The 27,625-nt window shown below is 44.3% G+C and overlaps 1 protein-coding gene across 1 annotated transcript in view; it reads left to right on the forward strand.

Moving 5' to 3' along the window:
• The window catches only part of LOC147696877 (N-acetylated-alpha-linked acidic dipeptidase 2-like), a 699,908-nt gene that overhangs the window by 389,573 nt on the left and 282,710 nt on the right, over positions 1-27,625 (forward strand). The window contains exon 6 of the mRNA XM_086933985.1: positions 13,705-13,806. Within this exon, the coding sequence (XP_086790111.1) occupies positions 13,705-13,806 (102 nt within the window). The remainder of the gene's footprint in view (positions 1-13,704; positions 13,807-27,625) is intronic.

Below are 27,625 nucleotides of genomic sequence, written 5' to 3' on the forward strand. Positions count from 1 at the left end.
AGAATCTTGGACATACGAGGGAAGTTGTCTCACCAAGGGGCATAAAAAAGCATCTATGAACTTAGAAGTATTCTCTAATGCTCCCCCAATAGCGGAAATTATAGGTCTTCCCGGGGGATTTTTGGGGCATTTATGCACCTTGGGGATTAGGTAAAACACCGTGACCAGAAACTACGGTTCGAAACGCGTAGGAGTGTGGCACGTTTGTGAATAAACAACTGCAAAGTCCAAGAAGTGTGCAGCGTATTCTTCATTTGTATTGAATATCCGTGAGACACTGCCCTGGTCTCCACGCTAGCACCAACTGTAAAGCGCTCCCGCTGTGACAGGACAATTAGCTCATTTATATATACATATATATATATATATATATATATATATATATATATATATATATATATATATATATATATATATATATATATATATATATATATATATATATTAGATACAATTCCAACCACTTCCAGAAGAGCCCCTGGCGAAGAAGGAAACTCAGGCCTCTGCAGCAAAGTTTTTCAGGCAAGAAATACTTTATTTGTCGCCCCTCACGACGACGCGTTTCGGGCTATGCAGCCCTTGATCACATTCAGCTTAAACTGCGCCATTTTTTTCTTTATATACATGTAGTGAAAGTGCACACCTGGGTTGCATTACAATAACATTCACAAGGTTGAATGGCAGTGTAAAAAGACTATATTAACATGATGTGCATAGTATTTCTTCTATACCTGACACTAATACATGCTGTAATCGCTATTTAAAATATTTATAAATTCTTTTTCTAAATGCTTGTATGTTGCACACACATTATTAATTTCATAAATTATAGCATTTTTTTACAAAACTGGTTGTTTAGATACAATAAATTTCTATCTGGATAAATCCATATTGTATTGATGTTACAATGTGGAATTACATTGCTGCGCTGCCATTGTGTATAATGAGTATAACCGGATAAATCCAGGCAACCAAGTACTCAGTGAAAGTGCATAGTGCAAACAATTCCTATTATAAGGACTAATAAGACAGTGCAAAAAACAGTAGTGTGCAAATAAGCATAAAGAAGTGCAGTACAATATTAAATATAATAAAACCTTGATTAATATTATAAAATACAATATACAAATTTCATAGCAAGCATGTATTATAATTCATCAATAATAAGATACTCCGTCCGGGTAAAATATTAAAATTGATAACATTATTCAAAATTTGCCTTATTGCTAAAAACCAGTATATTATAAAAATAATAATCAAGATGAGGTAAGGAAAAGGTACTGACTCACTGAGTGGAAATGCCAATATATAAATGGTGTTATTGTAAAATATGGCAGAACAACTGTTCAATAACAAAGGTTACTTTGAAAATGGTGGGCAATATTTTGACCTTACAGAAAAGTATGCATATCTTCTGTGTTGTTCAATCCCTGAGGCCACTTACTATATATGTATATATATATATATATATATATATATATATATATATATATATATATATATATATATATATATATATATATATATATATATATATATATATATATATATATATATATATATATATATATATATATATATATATATATATATATTCCACTGCTTGGCTCACAGATTTTACGGTCCCATGGCGCTCTCTTCACCGGTGCAGAACTACTAAGCAGAGCCCTGCTTTGTTTAAATTTTACACAAATCCCTTCGAAAAAGGAGAAAGTTCGCACTCACAAGGAAATTCTTCCCAATCTTCCAAGTTTATTTGTCAAGGTATCAGCATATATATATAGCTACAACCAACGCGTTTCGCAACACACAGTCGCTTGCTCACGGTAAGGTAACTATTGTACAAGACTCTCCTATATCTTTTTAGGAAACGCCAGGACATGATTGATGCTGACATCACTTCCTGTTCACACACAGGAAGTGGCTTGGGAAATTTAGTTTTTTATATGAGCTTTCCCTATTAATGCTTAGGAATTGCAATTATATACATATATATGGTAATTTTAGGCTTAAATGAATCTATTCATTCCATTGGATCAAACATAATGCAGTATATAAAAAGCAAACGAAATGACCACAATTATTTTTTCAAAAAGGCAATCAATTAATATAAGTTAACAACCCTCTAGTGGTTGAGTATTACTATACATATTTGTTGCTGGTGGTCCTTGGTAAAGAATTCATAACTTATAATTCCTCTTTAAAAAAAAAAAAATATATATATATATATTTGTCCAGCCCTGACGAAACACGTCAGGGCTGGACATTATTCTTGTGAGGCAGCAAGCTGTTCCTGCGCTGTTTACATCATCATTAAAAGGCAAAATCGAATTTTCCTGTTTGTGGCTCCCTCATTCCAGGCAAACCTTGTGTGATGGATTTAAGGTGGCTTGTTGCCTGAGCCACGAGGTGAACCCAGCTGCAGTTTGCAGTCCGAGCTGAAGCATCAAGCAATGAGTCAGTGAGAGGAGCAGGGAAAAGCCGGTGATGTGATTAATGGGGTGTTTGAACTGTGACACTGACCCCACAACCCACTGGGGATTTTATTTCAATTTTGCACCGAGAATGAAACACGCAAAAACTTCTGCACTACAAGAACCATCAGGCCATGGTTATGGCCACGCCCACTGAGGCGGGGATTATCAAAGACTGGTGCAGGCATTAAAGACTGGTTTCATTCACAGTAAGTCCTCAACCCTTTGAAGAAGTGCGGCAGAGAGCACGAAACGCGTCAGGGCTGGACATTATTCTTGTGAGGCAGCAAGCTGTTCCTGCGCTGTTTACATCATCATTAAAAGGCAAAATCGAATTTTCCTGTTTGTGTCTCCCTCATTCCAGGCAAACCTTGTGTGATGGATATATATATATATATATATATATATATATATATATATATATATATATATATATATATATATATATATATATATATATATATATATATATATATATATATATATGATATATCACTGCTCCGTAGTTGCTCACACAAAGGAATCGGCACTCACGGGGGTAAATTAATTCGTGTTTTATGATGGGTATACAAACAAACTCGTTTTGGTTGTCACCTTCCTCAAGGGTGGTTTTGGAGCAGTTAATATATATATCTTCAGACTACGATTTATGTCCTATCATATGAAACCTGCCATACCTAACCAACCATTTCTAGAAAATGTATCTACCATACATCACACACCATACTTAAATGATCAAACTTACCAAACGTAGCAAAAATAGCAAGCTGCTCCCCTTGACATGTTCAGAGATGCCTTCTTGGCATTTACTCAAAGTTCCTGTTTTAGAAATGGTGGGATTGTTATGATAACACATTAGTCTCATGTTCTAAGCAATTACTGCATCATTCAATGGAGTAACTTTAGTTGTCCGCTTTAGTAAACAAAAGCTCAAACCAGACCCAGACTAATAAAGAACCAAGAGAAGATATGCAGTGCTTAATTTGTAAACAAATGAGTGCCAGTGCTCAGTAAGTAATACATTTATTTGTTCAATTAATTTAAATTGTTACAACTTAAATCTCACACCATGAGCAACACTGCACATATGAGCAAAGTCAACTGTGCATAATTAAACTCTATATAAAAATCATAGGCGTCTAATAATCTAAACAACCAATATTTAGACAGTAAAAGCGTTACAAATAATTTAAAAAGAACGATTCGGTGCTTGCAGCATGTTTATATTGTGCAATTGAGACATTCTGAGAGCGCCTAATCAACTGCCTGAAAAACCACATGCCAAGCCTGCATAAAGGCACTGATAACACCGGGTAGGCTACTGTGCACAAGATCCTTCACTCAGGCTCCAGGCGTGTGTTAATGTGCGGGTCCCTTTCATATACTGGTCTTCGTGCCCCCGGGACATACCCTGTCCTTTTAGTTCATTGGGTGCAGTTCTTTTGCCCGTGAACTGCCTGCGATGGCACACCCCAAATAGAAAGTGCTGGTTAGTGGAACAATATTCCGGATACCAGAGTAGCGGGGACACAGATATACAACGCGGTGCATAATACGGGATGATACTGCTAATATAGTGAAGTTAATGTTAACGCTGTGCCACTACAGCTACTGCAGAAAGACCTTTCAGCGCTAGCTCAGTTATGAAGTTCCCAAATTTTGCCAGATCTTTTGGGGTCTCAAGGTGGTAGAACAACTCACACTGGCTTCAATATATATAAGCACCCTGTGGGCTAAAAAAAAACTTGTCTTAATAAAAGTGAGACGTGCCCGCAGAAGAGCCGGGCAGATGCATATCAGATATTCCAGGGTTTCTTCTCTTAGATGTCAAAGTCTACATAGCCCTGACAAAGTCTTAACGTCCAACTTGCATGGAGCTCTTTATTAGGTAGGTTAATAATTCTTGCATAGAGAATATACTTTAGGGTTACCTTCATCAGTGCACTGTTAAGATAGGGTAGATTGAACACTCTCTGTATGAACTTATGATCATCTTAATGTTGCATTTGGACTCTTGAATACTATTGATGTCTTCTTGCTTAGAGAGGAACATCACTTATTTCCTTTAAAAAGGTTTTAATAATGATGGTTTGGGCTTTCTTCCCAGTTTTCCCAGGCCAAATTCAGTTTGTATAGTGAGCCTACCAGAAACTCAGTCCTTGGATTGTTCCTGGAGTAAAATATTTCTTTCCGGACCTCTTTCTTTGTAGGTGCAGATGAGTTGTGGACTTTATGATGGTATCATACAAAGGCCCCCTTGTTCTCTAGGGATTGGTTGCAGATGTGTATTAAAGAGTTTCGAACATGAGATGATATGCTGAAAACGTACTAATAGGGTCCGCACTGCGCCCTTTCTATTGTTGATGTTGAGGCCCAGTGGAAGGCTAGATGGCCACAAAGTGAAAACCTTGGTTTTAGTGCAATTCCCAACCAATTTGTTGTCAATGTTCTAGCTATTGAGGGCATCCAGTGCTTGTTGCATCCCCCTCTTGTTATGATCCATGCCATCTGCGTATTTCTTGAGAAAATGGCGCTTCTTGCTGATTTGGGGTATGAGCAGGTTTGCAGCTTTCAATGATTGCCCAAGATCTGCAGTGTACAAATTGAAGTGCATTGCCGCCAGGACGCAGCCTAGCTTTAGGCCTTTATTGGTGTGGACTCTAATTGTTACTGTGTTGTGTTTCAGGTTAATTCTCACCCATGTTTGTGAGCAAAGGGAGTATATTGCCTGCTACAGTTAATTCGGAATTGACCAGTTGGTTAGTTCTCTCCAGACTATTTGCCGGTTGACCCCTCCAAATGATGCAGTGTAGTTAACAAAATGAGCAAAAAGCGGGGGTTGCTGGGTTGAGAGGCCTGATCCACCGAATAAGCCAGTGCTAATATTTTGTGAATATTGATGCTCCTTCGCTTAAACTTACTGGAAAAATGGCAAAATGGCCCTATTCCTGACCCAGCTTTCCAGATACTGTAGTATGACACCTGTGCATGCTTTAGCTTCGATGTCTAACAAAGCAGTCATTCTGTAGTTTGTTAGATCTGAGTTGACCCTTTTTTAAAGACTGGGTGTAGAATTGATCCGTGCCAGGAGTCTGGAATAGTAGCAGTTGTAAAGCAGTGTTGGTATATTGGGGCGAGCAAGGTTGCCCAGAAATCATAGTTTTCTTTGAACAAGGATCCAGGGAGCCCGCTTGTTCCTGGGGCTCATTGCTTCTTATTCTCTTCAGTACTTTAGCAACCCAGTCAAGGTCCACAAATGTCAGAGGTGAAGTATGGTTCCTATGAGGCTGATCGTCGGCCTTAGGGGATGTATGTTTCTGTTGTGGGATTTTCTGAGGCATGGTCCGGGCGGAACCATTAGCCGCGATCAAAGGGTTTACAGTGCAAGTTCTTGACGTGACTGACCTAGGATTCGGCTGAAACACCATTGCAATTATCTGTGGAGTGTCTCTTTAGGCTGTTGATATATTTCCAGAAGTCTGCCTCATTCAGAAATTTCAATAATTTGACATGTAGCCATTGCTCCTCCACTTGTTGTTGCTTATGTTGCCATAGTAGCTGCTTCCTGTAGATGGCTAGATGTTCCAAGGTCCTATTGCGCAAGTGTTGCTGCTTGGCCTTCATGAGGTTCCTCTTGCTGTCTTTCACAGCCTTGCTGTAGTGGCTATGGGGGAAGCACTGTATTCCATACATGCCCTGTGTTTACTTTTGCTCCCCGTGCAGTAGTTGGTACAGAGCTGCTACCGTTTTAGGCCACTGCAGAAAGGTATTTGCACCAGAGGTATGATTACTGCCCCATGGCCATTTTGACAACCAGGCTGCCAGATTCTTAGTATTTACCTTTCTCCATGTCACTCTTTTTGGGAGCTTATAGGTTTCTTCCCCCTTGTGGGTGCCTAGGAATTCTGTTATCTGGGCCACCCGTGTCTGCAGTACGAATGTGGCAATTAATGGTAGTGGTCGCTAGTTTCCTGTATTTCAATTAAAAAGTCTGATCGCTGTGAGAAGAGGGGGTTGCTTAGGATCAAATAATCTAATGTAGACTCATTATTGAAAAAACATTGGGAGGTTTACCCTGGAGGACCTTTTTTGTGCTGAGGTTAGCCAGTAAGTTTTAAGGAATGTATTTAGCATGTTCCCTGCTGCATCTGCCATTCCCTTGCCCGCCAGACTTTCCCTCACCCTGCGTGTGTTGATTTCCCCCGGGTGACGAGTAACTCGCCAGAGGGATGGGCGTGGATTAGGTTTTCCAAGGCAAGCACTAGTTCTACCATCTTGTCTATTCTTGGACAGTCTCTGCAGTTAAAGTACACTTTGATTAGTAATATGGGTGTATTGCTCCTATTTGTCTTTATCCCTTGGAGATGCATTGCTAGGGCCAAGTCAGTAGAAAGTCCAATTTTTTTCAGCTGTTATGTTTAGCGCCAGATTTCTGTAAGTGGAAGTACCTCTGGAGGGCCTGCCAAAAAGATTGATCTTTTTGGCAGGGAGCTACATTTCAGTAAAGCCTGGGATTAATAGTGGTGCGGAAGCCCAAGTCTCATGCAGGCAGAGGATATCTCCACTCTGGGGAAAAGCTTGTGCTTCTTTGTTTGAGGTAGTGGACTTTGTCTCTGCGACATTCCATGAGATGACTGTGAGTGGCTTTATTGAGACAGGCTTCTGTGGCTCGGTCTTGTTTTGTACTGAGGGAAGGCTAGGAGGTGCTCCTCTGGTTTTCTGCTGTCCTGGTTTGATTTGTGCCCATGGAGCATTGTGGAATGGTGCTCCACTCTGGTTGGCTGACCGTCTGATTATAGGATGTGATCTGGGTGCCTGTTCCTACTACCTCTGCCCTTAGCAATGGTGTCCTCCTTGAATTCTATGCTACCTTTATTACGATTGAGCCCATAGTGCTTTCTTGGATAATGCTCATAGTGCATTGTTCAGTAGCACTACTCTCAGGTGGGAAAGTCGGATGGTGGGTGGTGGGCTTCGTTGATGACACCTGAATACTCTGGCCGCTCTGGCCGCTCTTTAGATTGGAGACTTGTGAGGAGTGCACCTCTGGTAGTGAGCTAAGTTTTTCCACGATTGGTAGGCATTGGTACACCACGCTACACCTTGGAATGCTAGCCCCACCTCTAACTTGCTTATGTTTGCTGCCATCTCAGATAATGCTGAAGCTATGGTCTGCAGGGTGTCCATCAGTAATTCCAGGTTATAGGATTGCCATGTTACACCATTTATTGTGGCTCCCAGTGTTGAATTGATAGATGCCAGGAAAGCCTCTTCTTGCTGCCAGCAGTTTTTTTCATATGAATTTATTTTGTTTACTGCAGAATTCATCTATGCTCCTATCCTTGCTGTGGCATGATTTGTCTTGGATGTGGCTGTCTTACAATTCATATGATGGATGCAGATCTGATGGATCTGATATCATTGTGTGAGTTGTCATTGGATTGCTAGAACCAAAGGAGCACTGAATTTTCAATATTGACAGGATGTCTTTGCAGCAGTCATGTGTTGTTACCGTTCTCCTAGGAATTAAATGTCTGAGAGATGGCAGTTCCTGCCAACATGTGAGGATACCTTTCTAGGTGGGGGTCCTTTAAAAGAATCCCCCAGCTAGCAAATGTGGTCTTCTCTGCCAGGATCGTTTGGGCATGTTTTCTGCCCTTCCATGTAGCCAGGGTAGATTCTTTGGGATCACCAGTTGCGTAGTTGGCAAATGTCTTAAATTGGTTGCGTTTTAAGTCTTCAGCAGTGTAGTGTACTGTGGTTGGAATGTGTCTCATATTTGCTGAATGTTTGCCCTCTTTAAAATATCCATACTTCCACACAAGATATATTCTGGAGTAAATACTGTGATATTACTTTTTGGTGCACCGGTGGCGGCGTCACTAGAACCATCTGGGCTTTTGTTTACAGTTGGCTCCAGCCTACCTTGGAGTGCTTGATCCTGTTGAGCATCACAAAAGGTGTTCCCCCACTAAAAGGCGGCCTGGTGGTGGATGTCTCTTGGGCTCTGTTTGAGTAGAAGCAGGTGAGGATTTCAAGTTTTGAGCTGTGCTCAGTGAGCCCTTCGGCCATACCCATCAGGACCTCTGGGGCATCTGGCGATTTAGTTTGTGGACTGCTTCTGGTGTGTTTACAATGGTTTCTTCAAAGTTAGTTTGCAAGACCTCAGAGGCTCCTGGCGTTTTGATTCTGTGTGCTGTGTCTAGTGTGGATGCCTTGTTCCCTACAAGTTTGGTTTGAAAGATTGGGAATAGTTTCTGAGCGGTGAATGTGGTGGATTGAGAATATTGGACCTTAGTCTCTGTGGGTGCCTTCCTTGTTACAACAGTCTCTATTTGGGTTCCCGGATGACTATTGGGATTCGAGTGAGAGATGAGGCTGTTTTTTCTTCAGGTTTTTAGTGTGCTTTTTCATGCACTTCTTGCCCTTCATGATAAGGCCTTGTCTTTACTGTGTTCCTTTACTGGGGTGCCCGTAAACTGTATCCCAAAGCAGTTTAAGTGAGTGTGAATATATTTTGAGCCCCTGTTCCAGCTGCCTCTGCACTTGCTGGTGTGGTTCTCCTCTGGTTTTCTGCTGTCCTGGTTTGATTTGTGCCCATGGAACTTTGTGGAATGGTGCTACACTCTGGTTGGCTGACCGTGACTATAGGATGTGATCTGGGTGCCTGTTACTACTACCTCTGCCCATAGCAATGGTGTCCTCCTTGAATTCTCTGCTACCTTTGTTACGATTGAGCCCATAGTGCTTTCTTGGATAATGCTCATAGTGCATTGTTCAGTAGCACTACTCTCAGGTGGGAAAGTCGGATAGTGGGTGGTGGGCTTCGTTGATGACACCTGAATACTCTGGGTGCTCTGGACGCTTTTTAGATTGGAGACTTGTGAGGAGTGCACCTCTGGTAGTGAGCTAAGTTTGTCCACGATTGGTATGCATTGGTACACCACGCTACACCTTGGAATGCTATCCCCAACTCTAACTTGCTTATGTTTGCTGTCATCTCAGCTAATGCTGAAGCTATGGTCTGCAGGGTGTACATCTGTAATTCCAGATTATAGGAATTCCATGTAAGACCATTTAATGTTGCTGCCAGTGTTCAATTGATAGATGCCAGGAAAGCGTCTTGTTGTTGGCAGCTGGTTTGTTCATGTGAATTTAAACTGTCACACCTTTGGTTATTTCAAATATTTGTTTCTGAATGAACACTCTGTGCGATAGCTTCCAGCTATCCTGGAAGATTTTTTTGCTCCTGGGCTCACTGCGCAAACAGAGAGTAAGACCTAGCAATCTTGGAAGTGCCTATGAGAGAGCAGTGCGTAGCTCGTAGCTGGCCCATTGTCAGACTTCATCAGTGTCAAAGCAGTTGCGTCTGTGGTGCTGGATTGCAGCGCTATTTGTTTTCGGTGGGTCTTATTTAGCGTATCTTAGCTCATTGTGTTTGTATTGGTGTTGGTGGGCTGCAGGCAAGCAGTGGCCAAAGCACCTGGTTGCGGCTCAATCGGTGAGTTTATGAGCGAGGTGGAGGGGGAGCTATACGAGCAGTAGGAACAGGTGGAAACATTCTGGGCACTGCAAGCCACACCTGGACCTAGTCGGGCCGCTTTCGCGGGCACGGGGATCTACCTTGACACAGCGATACTATCCGCTGCTCTTCCCTCTGTGCTCACCCCCTCTACCTAACTGTGTTGATGGGCATAAACCACTCTCCGGCTGGCGTCATTGGGCATCTTTTATATTTCTCCTGTGCCAAACTCATACGGGCTGTGACTGGAGGTGTCTGGCAGGAGCAAATCAAGGTCGGTGTGGGGCAGGCGGGAGCAAGCTGCACTGCGAGGGACCTACATGATGCCAAAAACCTCTGCCTATTCTTCATGAGGGTGGACCACAGGCACCAGGGCTCCCTGCTCCCTGCTCCTCCCCCAGCTCTTGCCGGTGCTCAGTGGCTTACTCACTGGGTTGAATGTCACCGTTGAGTCCCTGGTGATGGCCTTGGAGTATCCTAATCAGAGTTAGAGCCCAATACAACCAAACGCTACCCGGCAACCTGGCTGGCAGCATGGCGGCACAGCAGAGCGGGGCTGCAGTCCATGCATGTGCAGTGATCTCCTGCGGCGGGCCCAGCTAGGCATCCCACAGCTCTTCCCAGAACCCCACAGCCAGTGCAATTGAATGTCACCACGTAAACACAAGACTGCATAGTCTAAAATCCATGTGAAACCTCTTTAATTCACTACCAAACTCTCACTGCCATTTTATCTCCCTCTTGCAGGCCATGCTCCTGTTTTTTCCTTTTAGCACAGTTTTTTTGTCTTTTGCTTCCCCTTTCTTTCTGCTTTGTTTTTTACTTTCTTGCTTTAGGTGAATGTCTGATTCAGAGAAATAATTGCTGGTCTCCAAAATTGAGTGACCTCATCAACCACCACTGGGTCAATTTAAGCACCTGAGATATTAAATCTCAAAATACTTAAATTACAAAGCAGCCTAGCTCCAGTGCGACTATTTCTGTGGACATAGTCGATCCTAAATCGAATACATGTCTACCTGTTCTTTCTTCTACTTGATCAAATAATTGTGGAAATGTACGATTTCTGAGCATGCTGCTGTAAGTTAGAGTGGAGATATGCATAGTTTAGTAGATCTTGATTAGTGGGCTTAAAAAACAACCCCCCATGTTTTACATTACAGCCAAGAAGTGTATTTCCTGGGGTTTTCTGTAATCCCCTGAATAAATTGGAGGTAAATTGGATACTTGTATATGTGTTATCCTTAAACATTCTGATTTCACTAGGGCTAACCAACCATTCCAATGTTTGTTTTCATGCCAAAAGTTAGGTTTTTCAGGGCAGATCATCAAGGAATTTCTTACTACGTATAAAGGGTATCTAATGATCATTGTAGTCTTAGCAGTTTGCAAAGATGAAAAAACTATACACAGCAGATAGTAGAGGTACCTAATTGGTTACAAAGTGTCATAACAAGCATGATTTTTGTTTTAAACATGTTTTTATTTAATTCCAGTAAAAATGCAGGAGGTACTTTTGATTTCAGTAAGGTGGAGTAGTATCCATCTGTACTTTAGAACCCATGCAATAACAGTGAAGGTTGCCTAATAAACCTGCAATACATAGTGAATGAAAGAACAACTTAACAACAAAATATTATACTAACTTGAGCAGTGGCAGCAGGTAACTATATCAATATTTCTCTAATGATAGAGAACCCCTCCACTCACACACACTACACAAAGGGGGAGGATGGGGCACGCAAGAGAGGCAAAGAGGAGTAGGGGGGAAGGTGGTGAAAGGAACAGTCGCTGCGATGCCTGTTCCCAATCCGCGCCACACAAAGACACACCCAGAAACACACATCCATCCAGATACAGACCCTCCGCAGGGGAGGCCTCCGGCCCTGAATTCTGATAAGCAGGTGGAGAACCATCCATCCTCTGAGATGATACTTAATAGGGGTATGTGCATTTGTCTCCATAATATACACCATTTACCAGTTAATTCTACATAGGGTTTTGGGGTAGCAGGAAAGTGGCGCTCATACAGGTAACCTCGTCAGGTGTGGACATACGGAGAAAAAAAGGGACGTGGTGCTGCCAGGTCAGGGGTAGACCTAAACCCCCTGAAACAGGAGAAAGAGCTGAAAGCCCTTCACTCAATAAATATAAACACAATCCTGGGCACACATGTTTGATCAAAAGTGAATACATTTGTATACAATGAAGTGGTCGACACCAGTGGTTTTCTTAAGGGATGGTTTTTATGAAGATTTTCATGTGAAAAAAAACGCCAGCCGACACATGTTTCGTCAACAGGTCAATGCCTGTGACTCTTCAGGGCTTAAAGCGCTTGTAGATGGTATTTAAAAACTGGTGATAATTCCAACCCGGTACGAGGGTTATCGGAAGCTGATATGGCCGTCTGGTAATGGGGTAAAAAGGAGAAAAACGGGCGGGTTCATGCGTAGTAGAGTGGAGCCTGGCGGTTCAGGGTCCACGTCGTTGCTCGTCTTTCGTTGGAGTGTGTAGGTGTATACACCATTTACATTGAAGCCCTTTTAGGAATATATATCTTACTCACAATTGCAGCTAGAGGCTGTGTGTAGTCTAAAGCTAGCCATTTCCTTCATAATAAATATTGATTGGTTATGTTTAAATCTTTTGGTCATTACTATTTCCTATCATACATAAAATGTATATGGTGTGTTGTAATTTAGCTCTCTAAGCATGTGATAGAACTCTACCTTTGACCTTTTCCTTCTACATGATCACAGAACTCATTGGTGACTTCCATTATCCTGATACCATAAGGAAGGGTTACTTTACATGTACTGTGGTACTGATTGCAAATTGATCTGTTTGTAACGGTTGTATGGCAGAACGACGAATCCCTATACCACGCAACCCTTAACAACATGGACTTAATAATGACCGTATCTTTACCACGCATGCCTTTACAGTGAATTTCGCTGTAAAGGCATGATTGGTAAAGGTATATGCGTGGTAAAGATCACAACCAAGCCCCCATGCCCTGAGTCCTAAAACCCGCCCCCTGCAATATATCCACCCTATTCTTAAAAAGTACCCCAACCCCCTACCCTGAGCCCTAAAACCCAGCCCTGCCCAAAAAGCTACCTTTCCCCGGCCTCCCTGCTGTGAGACCTAAAACTGGCCCCCAGCCATGAAAACTGCCCTTCCACCCTAAGCCCTAAAAACTCAGCCCCAGCTCTAAAAACTAGCCCAACCCCAGCCCTAACCCCCCGCCCTGAACACTAAAAGCGACCCCCGCCCTAAATACGACCCCATCCCCCACCCCCAGCCCTACTTACCAAGCCGCTTCCTGGTCCTTCCTGTCCCGAGCCTTCCTGTTCCTCCCCCAGCCCATCCGCTCTGCATCTAGAGCGCTGACTGCCTCAACCACGCATATATGTGACTCAGGCAAGCGTTGTTCTGCTTGCGTTGAAATGGCATGCGTGGTGAAGCCCGTGATGTAAATGCCATTTCCAGTTTGTAAAGAATGAGCAAAATTCAAGCTTCGAACTCGGGCATTTTGGATTACCATCCATGTTTGTTCCGGCTTATAGTTTTTATTGTGAGCATTGAAGAGCTACATTGAACGGCTGTTATTTCTGCAAGCATTAAACTGTTTTCTATTATGTGAAGTGGATAAATATCTTACATCGTGCAGATAATTTAAGCTTGCATTTCTTTTTTTTTTTATAGATCTTTAATACCTCCTTATTCGAGCCACCGCCTCAGGGATATGAGAATGTTACGAATATGGTGCCACCCTACAATGCTTTTTCAGCCCAAGGCGAACCAGAGGTAAATATAAAAACAACTAAAGTTTTTACTGACTTAAAGATCGGATTTTATCAATGTCTTTTAAATTCGCTTTTGCACACTTTTTTTGGTGGGGGGGGGGGCAACGATTAAGCTGGATTAGTAAATTAAATAAAAAGGCCACTGTGTTATGCATGTGCATGTATCTAAGTACGATCAGGCCATAATGGCTGGCATGTCACGACCTTTGCGGGCACTTGATTGGTGATGCATGCATTTCCATAATTCATTAGGCTGGTGTTTGATTTTGGCTATTTTTGACACCAATAATTATCAAAACTAAAAAGTTGCCTAATGCCTTTAATGAAAAAAACCTGCTGTATTTGTCAGTGCAGGTTTAAATGGTTTCTCAACCTCTGCTTTACCACCTGCTGCACGATAGGGAGTTAATCTGCTCACCCTCCACCCCTTTGTCACGGGTGCTCGTTGTGGTTAGCTATGGCACCAGTATATATGTAGGGAGTTGGATAGCGCTTAAGACCATTGACGAGGCGCTTAAGCTCTTTGCAGACGGCTAAGACGCTACTGTGTTAGTGGTTCCAGGAGTCACGGTTACCCCTAGCAGGTGGAATCATGGATGCAGCGGATCCTTCACGAAGCATCCCTTGCTGTTGGACTGTCTGTAAGAGAGTACCCAAGTAGGTGCAGTGATTGTCTTGACTATAAACAAGCTGGACTGTCGCTCGTGAAATGCGATAAATAGATGCAAATACAGTTTATTGTGTTCAAAAGCTATATGTTATTTAGAAAGTACACAGAAGTGTCTTTGCCTCACAATGCTGTTCTCGTCATCCACGCAGGGAAGACTAAATAAACACGTGTGGGTTGTGGTAACAAGCACCTGTTGTTTACATCGCCTTAAAACTGCAGTCCGCTAACCTAGCTCGTGGGTCTGGGCGTCCACTGAAGGACCGGGTTTTAGGACCCAGCGGCGTCAGGGAAAACGCCCGATGCCTTCGAGTTCCCCTGCCTTGGCAAACAGAGACACGGAACACTTCTCGATGACGTCAAAGACCAAAGTTTATTGGCTGCAACCAGGAACAGAGATCTACGAAGCACAACACGGGTGGTTCGCTAGAGACTGCACAAATTCAATGAGCGGAGCATGGTCTTTTATGCCAAAAATCAGGCCTCGGGCAACATTCCAGATTAGCATTGGTTACATACAAACTGACCAATAGAAACATGACATTTCAAAAGTAGCGCATGACGACAATCCCACTTTCCGTTGTCCAGCCCACCAGAAATGACCAAGCACATTCCAATATCCTGTTCAGTCAGGCTGGATGAACCCATCATACAACCTCAACCCAAATCAGTGATTATGTCGTAAAGGAAGGAGCAGAAATAGATTGGAAGCAAGATAGAAAGGTGGGTGCAGTGTATTATAAACTTCAGCATGTCCTGCTCTTTGATCCTTATCTGACCAGCTGCTTAACAAGGAACTGGCTCAGCGAGGTCAGCCTCGGGCACGGGAGTCAGTTCGACCAGGTCATTCAGGAGTCAGCTAAGGTGTACGTGTCCCAAAGACTCGTTCGGCCGCAGTCATCGGCCTATGTGAGGGCAACCACACAAAATGGCTGCCACACACAAAATGGAACCCGAAGGTTCAAATGAAATCCCTAAATACGTAGTGTTCTCATCGATCGATTAATGCGAAAACACTCGTACACACCACACTAGTGATTTGCGGTCCGCTGACACCAAAATCGTCTATTTCTGACGACCTTTATTGAACGGGTTCGGAACCACCGAACCTCACCCATAAACTACGGAACTACAGACCCTCCTTTTGCCCTTACATAGGCAATAGACCCAAACCCATGTCAATCTGAATCTGGATCTATATTCATTGGATCATCGATATGTCGCTGTAGCATCATCCTAGTACTTAGTACCTCTCTCTGGACAGGTCTCCTTGCACACGAAGTAGCACAGAGGCCACAAATAGCAGGAGCACACTGTACACAGAGACAGAACAGGAAAAGGATAGCTAAGACCATCCCAATGACCATCTGAATCTTCCAACCCCAGATGGATATCAATCCCCAGAACCATCCCATCAACGACCAATCTCCTTTATCCAAATGAATAGAATCGGAGATCTTATGTAGCTTGGAAATGGCCTGAAAGACTGTCGGAGCGTTGTCTGGAATGAAAACGCAGCAGCTTGATTGAATCAGTTTACATACTCCACCTCGATCTGCTAGTATGACATCAAGGGCGACCCTATTTTGAAGTGTCATAAGTCTATCCGACTGGAGCTCAGCAGTCAGGTTACTAAGGGCACCGGCAGTTTAGACTATGGTGGACTCAACCACTCTCGTCAACTGGCGAATGTTCCTGCTGTTAGCCATCGGTCCCCAGAATGGCAGAAAACCCTTAAAGAAATCTCCCAACTCTTGCCCTGCAGTGTCTTCCTGACTGAAAACACCTCTGGCAACTCTCGTCTTATGGTAATCTGCCGCAGCTGTAAAAGTGGGAGGCAACAGGAAAGAAACAAAACATGTGCCCGAAAAGTCAGGGGGCAACCATGTATATGCTTTGTCGTAGCAAACAAAGTAGGTACCCTTAGCGGCTAGAAATGTTGGGGAAGACTGAGACGTAAATACGTAGGTGTCAGTACAAACGCTCTTCCCTAGCTGAGCTCTCGGATTCTTGCCATTACCCTGCAGACAATAGCGACCCTGATGGGGCACTATCCAAATCGGTGGAGAACTTTTCGCTCGCTGGTTAACACTCAGACTAACTCCATACCCAGTAACATTCCAACCAATGTATGCTTGTGTCTCATCCCTCGGAATAGTCTCATACGAACTAATCCCTCTAATCATATCAACTAAACCCTTGACTAGAGCACTATTCTTTGGATTGTCCTTCACTGAACGTTGGGGATAGACGCTATGGGCATAAATGAACATTGTTCTGTAAGCCCAAATAGAACCATTTAAACTAAAAGGCAAGACCAAGTACGGAATACCTTTATCAGTCGTATGGGGCATTAGACCACAGATCCAACAGTTCGTTGTGTTCATCACTAACTGGTGTTGGTGCAAAAGTTGAATAAAGAAATTATTGGCAAATTCCAGTCGTCTGACTACCTCATGTTCAGGCAAAGGGTGAAAAGAATGAGAAGAAATAGTAGGTGGAGGTGTAGGTTGCACAGTGGGAACAAACGTCACTTTAAAAGAGAATGTCACATAAACAATTAAAAATATCATTAAACTCAATAGCAAAAAGAAACATAGTATTAAAAAACTTTTCCTTGATATCAGTTTGTATATCTTATTCTTAAAAGTCATTGTCCTTACAGGTCTCTCCAACTCGAAGAAATCCATCCCAACTAAATATGCTGCTCGCGATGGTAGGGTGTTCTATGCTAAGGAATGCCTCTGTCAACCCAGGGCAACTCCCTTAGGCCAACCAGAACCTTCGACCTATTGTCTCAGGCTTGCACTCCAAAGACTTATCAACCGCGACCCTACAGCTGAACCCGGGTGGCGGTTCGAAAAACAAAAATAAGTAGATCCTCGGTGGAGAGTTAACCTGCAAACAGAAAAATCATAAAAACTTAATTTATCTTTTTATTTGTCTCACGACTCTTGGTCGCAAATTATAACGATCTTTTCCAGGCAATGTTTGGTCCTTGAACAAAAGATCAGGCTCAGTAGTGTTCAATCGATTCAGAGGAGGCACAGCTTCTTGCAAAAGATCGTCAATTTCTTTCTCAGAGTTTGTACCAATCAGACAGACATCGCTGAATGGCAAAAATCATGGAACAGTTTCTATTTCAGAGTCTGGGAGTCCTTCCTGGACCCACTGGTCGTACGGTAAGGGCAATGGTGTCCGCTTGCAATGTACGCAGTGGATCCAGTGTTTCTTGCCTTGCACTCGAACTGCAGAACGTGTAGACGGGAGAACTAGATGTGGTCCTGTCCAGCGGGGCTGATCGTTCTTGCTCTGCTGAAAGTTCTTCACAAAGACCCAGGCTCCAGGTTCGATAGCGTGGCCTGGATCTCCAGAAGCTTGTGGTAGACTTTCATGAACCTGTTGGTGTAAAACACGCAGTTTAGCCGTCAGTTCGTGCAAGTAATCAAGCAACACAGGGTATTCGATCTCGCTGAATTTAGTTGGCCTTGGCACACCCCAAATATTCGCTGGGCGACCAAAGACAACCTCGTATGGACTCAAACCCATTCTTCGAATGCACAGTCATTCTTGTGGACAGGAGCGCTAAAGGCAAAGCATGTGGCCACTGTAAACCAGAGCTCGCTTGGATTTTGGCTAACTTTAACTTCAAAGTGCCATTATAGCACTCGACTAATCCAGCTGATTAGGGGTGATTTGCAGCGTGGAACTTCTGCCGGATTCCTAGTCCCTCACATACTTTCTTCATGACTTGACCCACAAATTCACTCCCATTGTCACTCCAGATAATTCTCGGCATTCCAATTCTCGGGAAAAATTATTTTATTAGGACTTTCGCTGTGGACAAGGCAGTATTGTCCTTAAGAGGATAAGCTTCTACCCATCTAGAAAAGGAGCAAACAACCACTAAAACATATTTCAGGTTGTTGCATCTCTCCATGTGGATGAAATCTAGCTGCAAAGCCTCGAACGGATACGTAGGAGGAGCAAAATGACCAGCTGGTGTTGGAGTTCCCTTACCAGGATTATACATCAAACAAACCATACAGTTCTTAACCAAGTTCTCTGCACATTTTGGAATTCCCGCATTCTGCCAAACCGGAGCCAACAACTTGCAAATCCCTTTCACGCTAATATGTGCCATCCCATGAGCCATTGTAACAACTGGAAGCACATTTGCGTCGGGCAACAACCATCTTTGATGCTCAGACAAATCAGTCCAACAACCATTCGAGTCCAATCTACCCTTACTTTCTCTCCATTCATTCAACTCTTTCTCTGTAGTTTCAGCATGAATGGATTTCACACTCCCAATCGTATCTTCACACATACTCTTTTCTGGAACCCATCTCGCCGGACCTGCAACATACATTCGTCTCATCACATTTCTCGCAGTTTCTTTCGCAACTTCATCCGCAAACGCATTTCCGCAGCCAACATCATCCGTAACTCTCTTATGGGCACTACATTTCACAATCGCTACTTGCAATGGCAAAGTAAGAGATTCAAGAAGTTCATTCACCAACTGCCCATGCTGAATCTTCGTTCCATGCGAAGTCAAAAACCCACGTTCGTGCCACAAACGCCCAAAACTATGAGCCACACCAAACGCATATTGGCTGTCAGTATACACATTCACTCGTTTTCCTTTCGCCAATACACATGCTCTCGTTAATGCAATCAACTCCGCTGCTTGTGCTGAATTATGTGGGATACGTGCAGCTTCAACAATCGTATGCAAAGTCGTAACAGCATATGCCGCAGTCGTATCACCATTTGGCAACTTAAAGCACGAACCATCAACCCACAAAGTACCATCACACGCTGGAAGAGGAGTATCCCTAAGATCTATTCTCCCTTTCGTTTCTTCCTCAGTTCTCAAACAACAATCATGTTGTTCTTCAATATCTGTCTCAATTGCAATTGGCAGCAACGTGGCTGGATTCAACGTGTTGCATCGTTTAATGTGCACATGACTCGCTAACAAGGTCAACTCGTAACCCGACAACCGAGCACTAGTTAAATGCTGTGTCTTGGTACGGTTCAACAAGGTATCCACTGCATGTAGAACCATTACCACTAACGTATTGTCCATAACCAAACCAGCAGACTGTCGATTCGAAACAGCAGCTGCTGCTGTAGCTCTCAAGCAACTCGGCAACGCCCTTGCTACCGGATCTAAGGTCGACGAAAAGTAAGCACATGAACGCTGCTTATCGCCAAACTGTTGAGTCAACACTGACAATGCACATCCCTCTCTCTCGTGGACATACAATGTGAAAGGCTTACTGTAGTCGGGAGTACCCAACACAGGAGCTGAACAACACGCATTACGTAATTCAGAAAAGCTCTTTTGACATTCGTCAGTCCAAGGAATAGGATTTGGAGTATCCTTAATAGTAAGAGCTATCAAAGGCTTCGCTAGCAAAGAAAAATTAGGGATCCACTGTCTACAATTCGACGTAATACCCAAAAACGCACGTACTTCTCTCTGTGTTGTAGGAACACTCCTTTTCGCAATAGCTTGAATTCTCTCTGGGGTCAGTTTCCTTCGATAAGAGGTGACCTAAATAGGTTACTTCTTGTCGACAATATTGCAACTTGGAGAGAGAAACTTTGTGATGAAAATTAGATAAGTGGCGTAACAATGACAAAGTAGCTTCTCTACAAATCCCTTCACTGTCAGCAGCAACTAGCAAGTCGTCAACATATTGAATAAGGGCTGCACCATCTGGTAAAACCAACAGATCAAGTTGTGCTTTCAAAGCTTGGCTATAGATCGATGGACTCTCGCAATAGCCTTGAGGAGCGCGCTTAAAGCGGAAACTTCGTCCTCCTAAAGAGAATCCAAAGATGTCCCTACTTTCCATGGCAATCGGGATGCTGAAGAAAGCATTCTTCAAGTCAATCACCGAAAACCATGTGGCAGTAGCCGGAATCAAAGTCAACAAAGCTGTGATATCAGGCACAACAGGAAACTGTGGAACGACAATCTTGTTCACTTCGCGAAGATTGATCACAAACCTATATACAGGAGGCTGTGAAGCATCAGTTCTCTTCAGGACAGGCAAAACGGGACTATTGCACACGTTACCTCTCGTTTCCTCAATCGCACCCTTTTCGATCAGATCATAAATGATAGCTAAAAGTGCACGCTCACCATCACTCGAGATACCGTTCTGTGGAATGCGCGGTAACTTAGCATTCGCCTTCAGTGTCACAACATATGGAGGAATTTCCAATAGGCCCACATCATTTGGACCAGTGGCCCACAATGAATCGGGCAAAGAAGAAAATTCAGGTGGAAGTCTGTCTTTCGAAATGTACATCGGAGAGATCACTCTCTCACCCAAGGTAAGATGTACTCCTGACGGAGAACAATACAGCGTCGCATACAATCTCTTCAGTAAATCCAATCCCAACAAGTTCTCATTACAACCTGTAGTCAAAATGAGGGGCGCTTCAAACTTACGAGGTCCAACAGAAAGAGACAATGGAGCAGAAATCGGATTTGTAACCGGGGCGCCAGAAAAACATACAGAAACATTGTCAAAGCCATACAAAGGTGCGCTAGGGAGTTTAGAGTGTGTAATAGAACTCTTTGTAGCACCAGTGTCTAACAGAAAAGGCTCTGACACACCTGATGCAATCACTTCAACATAAGGTCCACTATGATCTACTGGAACTGAAACAACTCCCTCTCTTTGTCCATGGCTGTCCTAACAATCATTACCATCCACTTCCTCACCTTGGACGTAGTAATCGTCTGTATAGTACTGTGCTGTCCTACCAGACAAACCTTGCTGCTGATCAAAACTATTCATCGAGTTCTGTGGAGGCAAAGAACGTCCATTCTGTCCTCGACCTTTACCTCTAGGCGCTTGTTGAGCACCTCGACCTCGTACACCAGAAGAACCATTCGTGCGCTGTAACAAAACCGGACAACTATTCTTATAATGGCCCTCTTCTTTGCAATACGCACACTGATTAGGCCCAAACGGAAAACGCTGTTGAGAAGACTCGTTCCTTTTCGAGTTTCTCGAATATTGCTGAGGTTGCTGACAATCGTGCTGATTATTAGTACTGGGTGGATAAGCTTGTTGTAGAAGAACTTTAGTCTTCAAATCCTTAGTCTTCTTATCCGCTTTCTTTAACTCATCTTTGCGCCTATTTTCATAGTACTGGGCCGTAGCTAAAATCTGCGCTGACATGGAAACAGCCCAAGCACTCTCGGAATCCTTCAACTTAGTGCACAGCTCGGGAAGCAGATTATGCACGAATTTGTCAACGAACAATCTCTGGCCACCCTCAGTAGCCATATCCTGACCACTATGCTCTACAAAAGTCTCTTCAAACCGCGTGAAAAAGTCGGACACAGTCTCGTCTTTCTTCTGCTTACATGCAGACAACTTATCCCAATTAACACGCACTTCAGGCATCAAAGTCTTCAAGTAATTAATAATCCTACCAGGGAGTTGAGTAATAAGATCTTCAGGCTTAGCACCTCCAGCTTGTCTATCATTAGCTGCAGTGATATTAACCCATGTATCACCCAATTCCTGATCATGATCCGTATGTCGAATCGTACTCCAAATAGGCTGTGGAACAACATTTCCAAACAACATATCTATGTCTGCTAAATTCATGATACACGAACCCACAGTCTGAGAGAGCTCTTTATAATATCCCGCCGGATTTTTGCGCGGATCAGGTAAAGATTGTTTAATTGCCAAAACTTCAACACGCTTCCAAGGAACATGTACCCATACTCGTTGAAAGTGCCCCAGAGTAGGTGGAACAGCATTGGGATCAGCAGGTCTCCAAACTGGAGGAACCTCTCGCATCGGATATTGACGCGCTGCTCTCCTAACTGATGAATCAGGCTCAAACAATCGCTCAGAAGGAGTATCATTACGGAATGACAACAACGTCGCAACTGCTCTCTCAATGTCAAGAAGACTCACAATGGTCCCTTTCGCAAACTTAGAACGTATACGGTACAACTCAGAAGGAGCTTGTCCTACTTCATCAACCCATTGTTCATGGAGGAACACACACATCATCTCAAAGACGTACCGTTGCTTTGGTGCTTTCCATTGATGGAAAACATCCATAATACCCTCAAGATCATACTGGGAAATATACGTAACCCATCTGCGCGCCATGTGATCCAAAATTGTACGCTCATCTGTATCGGGCAACTGACTACGTGATTGTCTACGCTCAGTAACAGGAGACATACCCAATTGTCCCAACAAAGGAGAAAGGAAACCATAACAAGCAGCAGTCATTCTCTGTCTAGCACAAGGAGAAGATAGAAGAATAAGGGAAGACGGAACAATAGTAGAAGAATCCATAGTCGGAACAGAAGGAGTATTATAGATAGGCGTAGGAGTAGCAGACGAAGGGGGAGGCAAAGTTGGCGGCCCCTGAGGAGGCTGCGCCAAAGGAACAGTAGCCAACGGAAGAGGAGCTGGCTGTGGAGGAATTACAGGTGGCACAACAACTGGAGGTTGCACAGCCACAACTGGTGGCGGTGGTGCCGTAGCATTCTGTGCATAAGGGGGGGCGAACTCAGTAAATGCAACATTAAAGGATCTTTCGCAAGATCTTTCTTTTCTTCCTGCTCTTTAGGCGGCAAAACTGGGTAGCATCTATCTACCGCTAACTTCCTAACCCTAAGCATCTGTTCGCTCTCTTGCTCTTCCTCATTATCCCTATACGCAATAGTAGCTTGCACCATTGACATACCTCTTTCTCGTTTATTCTTCTTTGCTAATTTAATTTCTTTCTGTTTGACTTCTTTGCGCCATATGCGGAAAGAGTCAAACATTGCCGGCCGGGCTTTCTTTTTGAACAGTGTCACTTCGAGATTGTCTAAAATCTCATTTTCAAAACTACCGTAACGGGGCCACTGTAGGACACCGTATTTCCTCGTATATTTTACCCAGATGTCATTATAACTAATAGGGCCCACAACATGCTTCACATATAGTTCATATGTAGGAGTTCCAATTGGAGGAATCGGACATGAATCCTCTAACCGGGAATCCTTAGAACAACCACAACCAAATATTTTTCCAAGTCTGCTAAGACCAGGCATCTTCGCTCACTAGTCTAGCTTCAAACTACAAGGGAAATCTCAAAATGATAGTCTCGCGAATACACAAGTCCCTTGGCTTTGGGGCCTGCAGGTACCAAATCAAAGCGATCCACTAAAGGGATACCAAAACAAACTAAGGACTGGGAGACGCTCCACTCATACTTAACTGAAATGTCGATGGCGTCACCAGATGACCCGTCAATCGTCTCGCTCTACAAACGTCTAAGGCTCCAAGACAGGGCGACAGTCAGGGCAGCAGTCCTTCGTAGCCGTCGGAAGGCGGGGAACCTCGCAGCAAAGACTTTCGGACCACGACGACATACAGGGGTCGATGAAGTGGTTGGCCTTCCTCCAGAATTTTCACACAAAGCTCTCCACGATCTTCGGGCTTGGACCGGTACAGCTGAAGTCGCCCTACGTTGGGCGCCAACTGAAGGACCGGGTTTTAGGACCCAGCGGCGTCAGGGAAAAACGCCCGATGCCTTCGAGTTCCCCTGCCTTGGCAAACAGAGACACGGGACACTTCTCGATGACGTCAAAGACCAAAGTTTATTGGCTGCAACCAGGAACAGAGATCTACGAAGCACAACACGGGTGGTTCGCTAGAGACTGCACAAATTCAATGAGCGGAGCATGGTCTTTTATGCCAAAAATCAGGCCGCAGGCAACATTCCAGATTAGCATTGGTTACATACAAACTGACCAATAGAAACCTGACATTTCAAAAGTAGCACATGCCGACAATCCCACTTTCCGTTGTCCAGCCCACCAGAAATGACCAAGCACATTCCAATATCCTGTTCAGTCAGACCGGACGAACCCATCATAAAACCTCAACCCAAATCAGTGATTATGTCGTAAAGGAAGGAGCAGAAACAGATTGGAAGCAAGATAGAAAGGTGGGTGCAGTGTACTATAAACTTCAGCATGTCCTGCTCTTTGATCTTTATCTGACCAGCTGCTTAACAAGGAACTGGCTCAGCGAGGTCAGCCTCGGGCAAGGGAGTCAGTTCGACCAGGTCATTCAGGAGTCAGCTAAGGTGTACGTGTCCCAAAGACTCGTTCGGCCGCAGTCATCGGCCTATGTGAGGGCAACCACACAAAATGGCTGCCACACACAAAATGGAACCCGAAGGTTCAAACAAAATCCCTAAATACGTAGTGTTCTCATCGATCGATTAATTCGAAAACACTCGTACACACCACACTAGTGATGTGCGGTCCACTGACACCAAAATCGTCTATTTCCGACGACCTTTATTGAACGGGTTCGGAACCACCGAACCTCACCCATAAACTACGGAACTACATCACACAGAGTCTTGCCTACATGTTTGACTTTATTATGGGTGGAAACAGTGCTATATCCTAGCTCGACAGAATGCGTACCCTTGAGTTATGCAGCGATACGACACTGGTTTGGGCTAGAGCCATTCAACTAGTAGTCAGTGCTGCTATGTCAAATATCTACTTACTGCTGGACTGAATCTCGGTTGCTTTAAAAAGCGCGGGGCCTCCCTCTCTTCTGAGGTACTCCTCGGAGCTCTGCTATCCGGTGTGTCCTTATTTTGGTTTGCCAGGACCTCCAACACTTTAGGGGGCATTGCCATTCAGTTAATGAAGGTCATGAGACACAGGAGAATCAGAGCCCTCATCATATTCTGCAGTGTGTGAGTTAGAGGGGTTGTTCGGGGGTCACCATTACTTTACGCCACTGATTTGGTTGCAGTGTAACCCACCCTCCCTTTGGCTCTCATGCCACGCACCTGCTGCACTATTAACAGCTCTCCCCTGCCACAGATGTTAAAGGATTTTGTTGCTACATCTGACCTGCAGCTGATGCCCACCCCACCCCGTGCAGGTAAGTAGCAGTTCAGACATGTTTGTCCTTCTTCAATTTGGAACATATGTTAGGGAAACCGTCTCGTGTTGGAAATTACATCTGCCTGGGAGTTTGGGAATGCAAATGTGTTCTGAATGAAAACATAATATAGTGATGTCAGAGTGACTTCATCGGTAAGGTGTGTCTCTGCGCCTTCAATGACGTGTTGGGTGATGCTGGCTTGCTGAATGCGTTCGGGCTCAGGGACGCTTTGAGAGTTCCCAGTGACCTCCCGACAGATGCTTGTGGTTACACTAACGTCTGAGCGGCTTCCTGTGTCTAGTACAGCTTGCCTTCCAGAAACACTTATACTTTCAGCGTGGTGTTATTTAAGTCCTGATGTCTATCTTCCATGCACACTGGGCTTTTCAATGTCAACCCAAAAGCTTTATTTTATGCTTGTGCATAGCACTATGCCCTTTATATAGCGTTTGCAGCTTCTGAGCGTTGTAATAACATTTTTCCTGACGTTTATTTGGTCAAACAAGGAACCACTCCGCATCAACTCAGTACAGAAACTGCATCAGTCAGCACCACCTGAGCACCACCAAAGTATCACTCAGCAGAACCGCAGCACCACCTGAGCATCAGCGCAGCACCACTTCAGCGCCGCACAGCACCACTTCAGCACCACCTGAGCATCACTCAGCAGCACCTGAGCACTGCCTCAAGTAACGTAGCACCACCTCTTCACCAGTGCATCACCACAGCATCACTTAACATCACCTCCGCTCAAGCGCAGAATCTGATCTGCATCACTGAACACCACCTCATTACTCCCAAAGCCCCAAAACAGCACGGGCGCAGCACCAGCGCAGCACCACCTCCGCACCAATGCAGCATAACCTCGGCACCAGCACCAACTCAGCACCACCTTAGCATCAACTCAGCATCACTCTGTGCCACCTGAACACCAGCACAGCACCACTTCTGCATCACTCACCACCACCTCAGGCTCACTCAGCACCACCTTAGCATGGGCGCAGCAGCACCTTAGCATGGGCGCAGCCCTACCTCAGCATGGATGCAGCACAACCTCAGCATGGGCGCAGCACCACCTTAGAATAAGCGCACCTCAGCATGGGCGCAGCACCACCTCAGCATGGGCACAGCACCACCTCAGCATGGGCGCAGCACTGCCTCCGCATCAGTGCAGCACCACCTCCGCATCGGTGCAGCACCACCTCAGCATCAGCGCAGCTTCACCTCAGCATCAGCGCAGCACCATCTAAGCATTGGTGCAGCACCATCTCAGGATCAGCACTCCACCAGCAGTGCATCACTGACTCTGCATCACCACAGCCCCACCTCCATCCGTGCAACACCCCCAGCACAGCCCCACATCAGCACCAAAGTGGGACTTCCTCACCAGCACCTCGGCACCAGCGCAGCACCATTTCAGCATCAGCGCAGCACCACCTCAGCATCATCACCACCTCAGCATCAGCACCATTTCAGCATCAGCACCACCTCAGCATCAGCACAACATCACCTCAGCACAGCACCAACTCACCATCACTAAGCATCACCTCCGCACCAACACAACACCACCTCAGTATCACTCAGCATCACCTCTGTACCCGCACTCCACCATCTCAGAACCACCTCGGAATGTGGCATCTCTTGATTCTCCCAGAGTGTCCATCCGCTGCTCGTGTTGTAATTCAGGTACTTTTTCCCACCCTCCCATTGTTAATGTCCATCCCCCATAACAAAAAAAAAAGTATAACAAACAAGCATTAAAACAGGAAGGAAGAAGATGCCAGCATTGCAGAGACTAAAAAACTAGAAGACATTATTTTATGTTAATTATTTTTTTAATAGGGTCGTTCAGTTGTACATAATGTCATTTTGGTTATATATAAGGTAACAAAAATACTAAGAACATTTTTTCATTATAACTTTTCAACATGCTGCGATGCTGCTCTACATCATAGCTTAAAAACATTGGCAAAGCTCTGGCTAAACACTTATAATATCCCAAAGGCGAGACCTATTGGCTATGCCAATGCTTGTTATTAGTGACTAGAGATCTCACCAAAGACTGGTTACTTTACAACTTAAAACATATGCTTAACCCACTGCATCGGTTGTATCTGCCTAGCTGTAATGTGAAAGGTGTCTTTACCTTCTTGGCGGACTGTACAATACTGGCCTGCTTGCCAGAG

Source organism: Lissotriton vulgaris, chromosome 8, assembly GCF_964263255.1.
Source record: "Lissotriton vulgaris chromosome 8, aLisVul1.2, whole genome shotgun sequence".
Taxonomy (NCBI): domain Eukaryota; kingdom Metazoa; phylum Chordata; class Amphibia; order Caudata; family Salamandridae; genus Lissotriton; species Lissotriton vulgaris.